Here is a 9,982-nt window from a genome sequence, read left to right as displayed (position 1 = left end):
AGATGTTGCATGAGGTTGCAATTTTAGCCAAACTCGAGGGACAAACTGTAATTTACCCTTTAATTAAATAAAAAAATCAATTATGATAAAAAAAAATGAAAAAAAAAAATTCAATTTGTGCCTATGAATCTATGAGGCATTGATGATGAAAGAACACTAAAAATAAAAGAAATTTTTAGGATAATGCTAGCTAAACCAAATTTTTAAACCAAGAATCTAGAAGCCCTAAGAATCTGCCGCAACCACCCTCTCCTTATTCTCTCTGGTTTTTGCCATGTAGCAAACCCTTTTTCCTTTAGAAATGTACTATGCCCTATCCTTGTCCTCCAAGGATTGGTGTTGTGAACCCTAGCCTATATATATACATATTTATGCCGCACAAAATCAGGGAGAGCCTTAAAGAGAAAATCAGAAAAATACACTTGGTGCCGCAGCTTTGCAAGGAAGGAAGGAGAAGAAGAGCTTGTGCCATGACCTGCCATCTAAGGCCATTTGAGTGCTAGAGCGTTTCTGGGTTCTTTCTATCCTTAGATTTAGTTCAATGTTTAAATTAGATTGGTTTTGTTTAATTGCAAACATGTGGAACTAATTTCATTTTAGTTAGAGGTGAATTCAAAGCCATGAACATATATGTGATATGAATTAATTACATCCAGTTATTGTTTCATAAATCATGAATGCGATTTACTTATCTGTTTGATTGATAACTTATTCTTGTATGTTGATTACGGATGCATACTTAATTTGCATGCGTGAATCTCATGCTAAAATATAAGGGAATTTCACCTAATAGTTATGAACTTATATTTATAAGTAGTGGAAATCACTAGTCATGATTGTGTTAAATGAATCCATGGCATGAGTATCATGCAGTTCATAGATACGAATGCCTTGTCAATGCTTATGATTTTCATAAAACTTAATGATCTTTGATATGTATCTCTATCATGCAGTTCATATAGGGAACTTGATAAGAATAATTTGATTGCGTCGCTGAGTCCAATTCAATGAAATTAGGAAAATCTGAGAGTTAGCTAGTGATGTTCACAATTAATTTGTGGCATTGTCATTCATGGTTTATAGGAATAATAACTGGAAATCGATTTGTATGCATATGTGTCATGTGGGGAGAAGGACCCTCTAACTAGCCTTTCACCTTTTAATTCACCCATTTGTGCAATCTTTAGTTTGTTTCTGCAACCTACTTCGTTTTAGTTAAAATTCGTCAAAACAACCCCCCATTTAGTATTATGAGTCTTTTTAGTTTAATTTTTGTCCAAACTTATCTCTAGTTCATGTTTTGAGTCAATTTAATTTAGTTTTGTGTTATTTGAGTCAATTTAGCTTGTTTTGAGTTGTTTGAGTCTAGTTTTCTGTTTTTGAGTTAAATAAGTGTAGATTAGCTTCCCTTTTGATCCCTAGCCTAGAACGATCCCTACTTTCACATACTACAACTATCAAAAATAGGATTTAATTTGTGTGTTAGTTTCTATCACATCATGGCTTCATGGAAGTGACGAAAGACGACAAGGCCTCTTAGGCTTGGTCGAGTTTGCTGGACAGTAGGGACGTTCCCTTGAATGGGGCTAGATGGCAAGTTGTGTGGGGGGTAAGTTAGATTGATATTTAGGTAGATGCTAAGATCCATTCATCTGATTATGGGGTACTTAGCCTTCTCTGCTTGTTCCATCAACTGGTCTAAGCAAAGTTGATCTTATTAATTGGGATTGTTATAATTGGGATTTGTCACAAATTTAGAGGCTAATCAGTTGAGAAGAAGCACAAGCCATTTGCAGATGCCTATTGAAGAAAGGGATGCCCTATATCACATAGTTTGGCCTTAGACCAATAATGGCACATATACAGTTAAGTCAGGTTATCATTGGATAGTGGGGAAGAGCTTTAGTCACTCAAATAGCATGGCAAGTTTGTCTCATCATATTTGGGAATGTCATACTCTTCAAGAAAACATTTTCTTTAGAGAGTTGTGTCTAGCCTTCTCCCTTCTTTTGAATCTCTGTACAAGAGAAAGTTAAGTAGAACTCATATGTGTCCTATATGTAATGAGTTACTTGAGAGCATTGAGCACATCCTTTTCTTTTGCCCTTGGTCCATGATGGTTTGACATGCAAGCAACAACGCTTTCAAGCCTAATCTGCAAGCTTTCTCCTTCATGAATGCTTTGCTTAAGGGGATTATATACGCTAAGCTTTTCACAAAGAATGAGAAGCAATGGACTTTTACTACTTACCGTTTACTTGTTGGCAAATATGGAAGGCTAGGTGCTCTTTTATTTATGATAGGGGCAAGTTTACCCCCATCTCTTCTTGAGATCTCAAATTTGGCATCTCGCTACAGTAATGAGTTTGTACAGACCATTCAAACCCCTTAAGTGAGCCAAATTACTCCTTAAATGGCTCCGACCCCCCTTCCTTCGACATGGTTAGCTCATCTGGAGAACTTAGTGAAAGTTAATTGTGATGGAGCTTGGTCCAAAGATCCCGGTGATGCTGGGCTTGGTGTAGTGGTGAAAGAGTTCAATGGTGGTCTGGTTGATGGTTTCGTGAATTATTGTCAGGCATTATCATCTGCGCAAGTAAAATTTCAGGCGATAGTTGAAAGATTAAGATTGGTAAAAGCCAAGATTTCAAAAATTTCGTCGTTGAGAGTGACTCGAAAGAGTGCATAGTAGTGACTAGTGAGAAGCATTCTATTCGCCCGTCAATCTTCCTTGTACTACAAGAAATCAGAGCCCTAAAAGCAGATTTTGACTGTCTCCTCTGATCGTGGGTGAATCGAGATGCAAACCATGTATCGGAGTGTGTTGCGGCATTTACTAAGACCCTTCTTAGATAACTACTAACATCCTTAGTCTTCATCCCTCCTCGCAATGGATTGCCATGAAGTGTAGATATGACCAAGGGTTTGGCTGCTAGTGTGGGACTGTTCTTTGTTTTGTAGTCTCCGTTTTGTTTTAATATTCTGTTTGTTTCGACATTTGTTGTTTAGTTACTTTTGGCTTTTTGAATGAAGTTATTCTTTTCTCAAAAAAGAAAAAAATTAAAAGAAAATGCTTTATAATCCACAACAATAACGCTCTCATCCAAGACAAATTTCAAGATTTAGACCGGAGATATTTGAACCCTGAACCAAAAATGATACTGATCCAATAGTATCCAATAAACGTTTGTTTGGATAATAAGATTGGAAAAAAGAAATTAAAAAAAAAGGAAAGATTTGGGCTACATGCAAAGGTTGGTAGAGAATCTGATTGGGTGAGGCACCAGTATCGTGCATTTCAACAAGGGGAAGGATCTTAAGAATCTCGTGATATCACATGTTCATCGTATATCATACGGTCAATTTTCGTTAGATACTATTTATATTTAATTTTAAATTTTAAATTTTGAAATAATTTATAATATCACGATGTACAATAAACAGATAAGATCACGGGATATCTATGATTCCTAGGAAAATGATCCAACGAGGATCTTTTCCTTCAACAGGTGATAGGTACACGTCAGAAAAAAAAACACGCCTCGAAATGCGTGACGTCAGTTTTCATTTATTAGGAATTTGTTTTGTTTGTCCGACGAAAGACTGATTGACATGTGACTCGGCAAATCAACACGTTCAGTTGTTGACGTCATCATTTTATCTCCCAGTTGTTTTACAACTGGCACCCACCACAAGCTTCTCAAACAATTGGACAACCTTTGTATTATATTTTGTAACAAAATGCACTAAAATTGGCAGCTTTTAAAACAATCATAATCTCCACAAAGCTCTACTAATTCCAGTTATTTTTCATTTTTCATTTAACATGAAAAGCTTGTCAAATAAAAAAAAAATTGCAAAAGTGTTATATATACTAAGAAGATGGGAGATTGACTCAAGTTTTACAATGAGCTAACAATACTGTAATTCAAATTCATCTTTGGCAATAATTGAACGTAAGACCTCTCACTTACAAATGAAAAAATATCACTAAACTGTAGTACTAAATGATTGCAAAATGATTAAGTAGTTTATAATGATTATTTTGAATTGTCAATAAACATCTCGAAAGCAAAAGAAATGTTTGATTAGGGACAATAATGTCTTTGTGAGACCTTAATCAGAAAGAAAAGGGAGTGGCCATATCAAATGAGAAATGACACGTCATCATGTTCATACCTGCTAAATCAAATCTTAATTTGGATTACGTCATTAATCAAGCTTAATTAGTTGCAATCTTTGTTAATTAGTTTCCCACTGTTTGCATTCTGCGTCATTCTTCACTGGGCACTGAACCAATGCAATTCTTGGATTCCGTTTCTTCTCCCTGGATTTTCTCTGCTTATTGGTATTCAGCTGATCATTCTCAAGCTCCCTCTCACTCCTCAGCTTTCTCTCTCTACCTCTCGCCTCAGCAACTCGATACCACCTTCAAATTCTTCCTCAAAGGTATCAACTTTCTCTAATTTTTCAACCCCAAAACGATTATAATTACATGGGTTTTTCTTTTTTCTGGTGACTTGTGAGAGAATCAAGTGTTTGGTTTTTTTTCTTCTCTTTGTTCATGCAGTTTTCAGAAATGTCAATCATTGCGCGCAGAGGAATCCATTTCTTGCATAAACTGAATGCTGAAAATGTTCCCGTTGCTCTGATAGAGAAGGGCCAGAGTCGAGTCATAGATGCTTCCCTCACCCTCATTGGTGAGAGAGCAAAGCTCAAGGTATGCTTTTTCCTTGTTGGGTTGTGTTTAATTTTTTTTGTTTTTGTGATGATTGTGTGAGGAGATTATTGGACGGAATGAATTTTGGTGAATTGGGTTTTTCTTTTATTTTTTTCAATTTTCTAAGTTGAATCCCACTCCACGTTGTTTAGACTTGATTAATAAGAATATCGCTCGAATAAAAAAATGGTTTGTTTATGTGATTGTGTAACTAAATTCTTGGACTTGGAATTGGTTTTGGCGAATTGGGTTTCTTTTTCTTTTTCAATTGTTTAAGTTTGAATCCCACTCCCGGAGGTTTAGATTAGTTTAATAAGCCGGAATTAAAAATTGGGTTTTTTAAGTTTATGGGATTGTGTAGGGAGATTCTTGGACTTTGGATTGGTTTTGGTGAATTGGGTTTTATTTGGTTTTGTGCAGGGAGAGCTTGTGCGTGCTTTAGGAGGAGCTGTGGCATCCACATCTCTTCTTGGAGTTCCTCTTGGACATAACTCGTCATTTCTTCAAGGGCCGGCCTTTGCTCCTCCAAGGATTAGAGAGGCTATCTGGTGTGGGAGCACCAACTCAACAACTGAAGAAGGTATCTAATTATCTAAGTTAGTACTAAACTTTTGCTTCTCAAAACAGTCAATGTTTAGCTCTCTACCCATCAAGTGGTGCCACTTGAGAATTCAAAGTATAACATTGGCCGTTGTTTCTCATATTTACAATTGCATTTAGCAGTTTATGCTATTAGTGCAACCAACTAATCTCAGAACTATCATGTGTATGTGCATATACTCAGATTGTCCGATAATGGCATCAATTCATGAAACATCTGCAATTTTGTGAATTGGAGAGATCTGAACCTTCTTTTTTAACAAAAGTGAATTCCCGGATAGGAAAGTATAATGCTTGTGGTTGTTGATGATTTCTTGTCCTTTCAATTTTTCTCTATATATATTATTTGATGGTGTGCGAAATCATTATAATATGTTGCTGGCAATGCAGGGAAAGAACTAAATGACCCGCGGGTGCTAACTGATGTTGGTGATGTTCCTGTCCAAGAAATTCGAGACTGTGGAGTAGATGATGACAGACTGATGAATGTCATAAGTGAGTTTGTCAAGCTTGTAATGGAACAGGTTGGTTGTAATTTCTAAAAATTTGAAAAAAGTATTGCAATGATTTGTTTTGAGGAAAAAAACTGCAACTGTGGAAAGATTTAAATGGAAAAACTACATCAACCTATTGTTCTGTCAAAATTCCGCTTCTTATTCCGCGGGTAGCTTGAGCTTTTTGAGAAGTATACTTTGAAGCTGAGCCAGTGCAGTTCATATTTTACATGCTTAGATATCAAGTACCCTGCGTGCAGTATAATGCCATTTTCAGGTCCTCGGGTGCTATGAACTCCTCTGAACACTTGAGGGAGGTACATTTACCATTGAGTGTCTATATTTCCTTTTTAATTGGAGACTTTACTAGTAGTAAACCAATCATGATCTTTTTCAGAAAAATTTGGTGAAAACTTTAAGACTCTTCACGCCAGACAATGAAGTTAGAAAATTCAGATGCCATCAGTGGGCAGCACAAGTGTTCTGATATCTTGAGCTCATTCTGGAAATAACCAGGGCATGTTTGGATGTTCTTACTTGGAAATTTGTTTCCGGGAAAGCTTCAGACATATTGAGAGCGCTCTTTCATGACAATGTTATCCTTTTTTGACTGAGACTTTTCATTCCAATGACTTTATGTATATTCTAGCTACCTTCTGGCTTTAATAGACGAAGTTTACATTGCGTCCATACACTTTCAGGATCCACTGCGCCCATTAGTGTTAGGTGGTGATCACTCAATTTCTTATCCTGTTGTAAGAGCTGTCTCTGAGAAGCTTGGGGGACCTGTGGATATTCTTCATCTTGATGCCCATCCTGATATCTATCATGCCTTTGAAGGTAATAAATATTCACATGCATCTTCTTTTGCTCGAATTATGGAAGGGGGTTATGCTCGGCGACTATTGCAGGTAAATTTTTCTCTATAACTGCTCTGCATCTGCTCACTTTATGGCTTGCATTCACACTTATTTAAGAAATGTGCATTGATCCAAATAAGAAGATGACGTATATGTTCTATAGTTTCACCTGGCCTTGCTTTCTAGGTGTGTCATTACTGGTTTTCTGTAAAGCATCTTATAGGATTTTGACATTGCTTGTGGGAACTTTGTAGATATACGCGGTTGATAACATTTGCACTTTTGTTGCACTAGAAAAAAGATTCAAAGTTTAGAATCTTTGGAGCGGGAGGCAGAATGCCTCCTGGAAAGTATTCAAATGAACATAGTGACTAGTCCCTTCCCGTGCTTTATGGATAACGCATTACTTCTGATCTCAGAATCAAGAATGGCTTAATCACCTTATGTGACTTTCCGTATAGTTACTGCATCTCTGATTCTTAAATTAAGTAGTTAGCAGAAGTAGTGTTTCGTTTTTGGGCATCTGTCTGCAATATCAATGAATTCTACTTCATTAAGAGTGTTTTGTACTTACTATAACAAGTTTCCCTACCTATGCCAATTCTTTTTCTCCTTTATATGTGTTCAGCAATTAACCTAATGTAATCTTGTATGCTCTTGCGCTCTCAGATTAAGTTGAATGTCCTGTTTTAGTTGCTATCCAGCGTTTGCAGCTAACCTAATAAACTTGGTTTCTGACTTTTCAGGTCGGTATTAGATCAATTAACAATGAAGGGCGTGAACAAGGAAAACGATTTGGTGTTGAGCAATATGAAATGCGAACCTTTTCAAGAGATCACCACTTTTTGGAAAATCTGGTCTCTCTCTCTCTCTCTCTCTCTCTGTTCTTCTCTCCCTCCCCGCCTCATGTGTCTTTGTGTTCACATTTATGAGCTTCTGAGCATCTCTCGCTCTTTTTTTTCTTTTGTTCCTCTTCTCTAGCTTGCCTATGCATATCAATCACTGTGTTCTGTATCTTTAAGTGGTTCTGTAGATTCCTGGTTAGATATTTGAGGAAATTATCTTCAGGAATCTCAACCTGTGATATATAAATGGCATACCGTTTCATATATATTTTGAAGGTAGATCATAACAAAAACTTTCTTTGACAGAAATTAGGAGAAGGTGTGAAGGGCGTGTATATCTCGATAGATGTAGATTGCCTGGATCCTGCGTTTGCTCCTGGAGTGTCACACATTGAGCCAGGTGGTCTCTCCTTCCGCGATGTACTCAACATACTCCATAACCTGCAAGGTGATGTTGTTGCTGCAGATGTCGTTGAATTCAACCCCCAGCGCGATACTGTTGATGGGATGACTGCAATGGTTGCCGCGAAACTGGTGAGAGAATTGACTGCGAAGGTTTCGAAATGATACATATGTTTTTGGAACAGTAGGCCTGAAGACCAAAAGCTTTCAGCATAACACGGATTTTTGCCGTTTCATCAGAGCTTAACTGAAAATATAAAACATATATCTGCAGTATTTAGATGATGACTATTCATTTTCAGCAATAATATTTCGGGGGGACATCGTTGTGCTTAATCCAATACAAATCTGATATTAGCAAACATTTTCCAAGCTCGGACGCAATTTCGAATATTCACCTTACTCCTTAAAAAGTATCAAAACTTTAACGATTCAAGTTATTTTTGTGTATGATGAAAAAACGTGTGAGAAAAATAACACTGTTATGGGCACTGTTTAGTTATGCTATTCAGACATTATTTTTGTGGAAAGTCAAAATCTAGCCAAACTGGCCATTCCATGGTTCACAACCGGTTTGTTCAGATCGGCTCAAGCCGGTTGGCGTCCACCCCTTTTTTCAAGATTGATTCTGATTTCTGGCTCTCCCACTGCTCACATGGGTCTTGGAATCACATCTCTTCCAAAGATGTTACAGCAAATGTGGTCAGGTGAGGTGTTTTACAAATAGTAGCCAGTAGTCAAGTGAAATAAGACATGCATTTGAACTTTCAATTGGACGCTTTGAAATGGACATTTCTAGTGTTCTTTAAAGTGCATTTCTAGTGTTTTAGTAGGTTGTAGTGAGTCTAGTTCATTGATAGTGTTCTTGTAATACATTTTTAGTAATGATTTAGTAATGGAGTACTAATAGCATTTCTAATGGACAATTCAAAATATCTTAAAATGGAAATTTTAGATTTTTGGTTGACCACAAAGCTTTTCAATATGGCTGATATGTAAAACTAAAACACCCATCTTGCCCAGAAAATGTAAACATTTTTGAAGTTCAATGTCGCCTCTATTTAAGTGAGAATAGTAAACATTTCATACTAACACACCCTGACTCGAATGTCCACCTAGATCCCAAATTGAGCTGTGCTGGACGACACCTAGAACATGGCGAAGTCATAAAGTGTATTGACATGGAAAAATGTGATAAACTCAAACCTAAAAGTTACTATGACAAGAGTGCGCATGTGAGGGAGATTGAACCTATTTCACACGTAATGTCAAAGCATAAATAAAATTACAATATGAGTAAATAATGTTTATACCATCAGGAATAACCTCCTACATGTTAGCGTTTGCCAAAAGTTCTCGTCGTCACCAGAATACTCCACTAAGTCCTGAAGGGGAGAAAAACAAAGGTAAGCAAACCGAAAAACAAAGTTTTGTAAACCTTTTTGAAAATGGGTAACCACTTCTTGTAAAACAAGTATTAGTTTCCAGCATAACATACTACGTATAATATTAAAACAATTACTGTAAGAACCAAATTTCTACGAATACGGTAAACACAATATCTTGATGGAATTGTTATTGGCACTTCAAAAATCTCATTTTGCACTCCAAATTTCTATAATTAGAAAGAAAAAACACTTGTGAGGAGTGTAGAATGAGATTTGTGGAGTGTTAATAACAGTTCCTTATCTCGAAATCAATTAAAATATCAGATGCTAATCGACATATGCTGACACATAAGCTTAAGCACATATATTCTGACATGAAATAGGACTAGGTGTAATAGCAATTTACGCTCTAGTACTACAATCACTTGAAGACTAACACTATGCGCATCACATATGAGTCCTAGTTGCCTATTGCGATCTAGGACAGGGATGTCACCTACAATGGATCCAAGGTAAGTGTATTGGTGCGAGGTGAACATACACGTGAAAACTGGCCTTGGTCTGAGACGAGTACAAACACCAGTGTAAGCATGCATGATGAGCAAATAACATATGTATAATCATGTCATGATAATTCATAATTCTCAACAATATAATAGTACTTGTAAATATA

General features: G+C 36.6%; 1 protein-coding gene across 2 annotated transcripts; it reads left to right on the top strand.

The window, feature by feature from the left end:
* The first annotated feature begins 4,272 nt into the window (after positions 1-4,272).
* Positions 4,273-8,293, top strand: LOC137748622 (arginase 1, mitochondrial-like). 2 transcript variants are annotated; one of them, XM_068488792.1, is made up of 7 exons: positions 4,273-4,449; positions 4,571-4,720; positions 5,141-5,300; positions 5,711-5,844; positions 6,516-6,725; positions 7,421-7,531; positions 7,826-8,293. In XM_068488792.1, the coding sequence occupies exons 2-7, from the start codon at positions 4,580-4,582 to the stop codon at positions 8,084-8,086; spliced, it is 1,017 nt and encodes a 338-aa protein (XP_068344893.1). In that variant the 5' UTR covers positions 4,273-4,449; positions 4,571-4,579; the 3' UTR covers positions 8,087-8,293. The 2 variants fall into 2 exon arrangements, with proteins under 2 accessions (XP_068344893.1, XP_068344892.1); XM_068488791.1 differs by lacking the exon at positions 4,273-4,449 and having other exon boundaries at positions 4,565-4,720.
* Positions 8,294-9,982: the final 1,689 nt, after the last annotated feature.

The sequence above is a fragment of the Pyrus communis genome, chromosome 10, assembly GCF_963583255.1.
Source record: "Pyrus communis chromosome 10, drPyrComm1.1, whole genome shotgun sequence".
NCBI lineage: Eukaryota > Viridiplantae > Streptophyta > Magnoliopsida > Rosales > Rosaceae > Pyrus > Pyrus communis.
The sequence above is the reverse complement of the archived record's forward strand: the minus strand, read 5'-3'. Positions and strand labels throughout refer to the sequence as shown.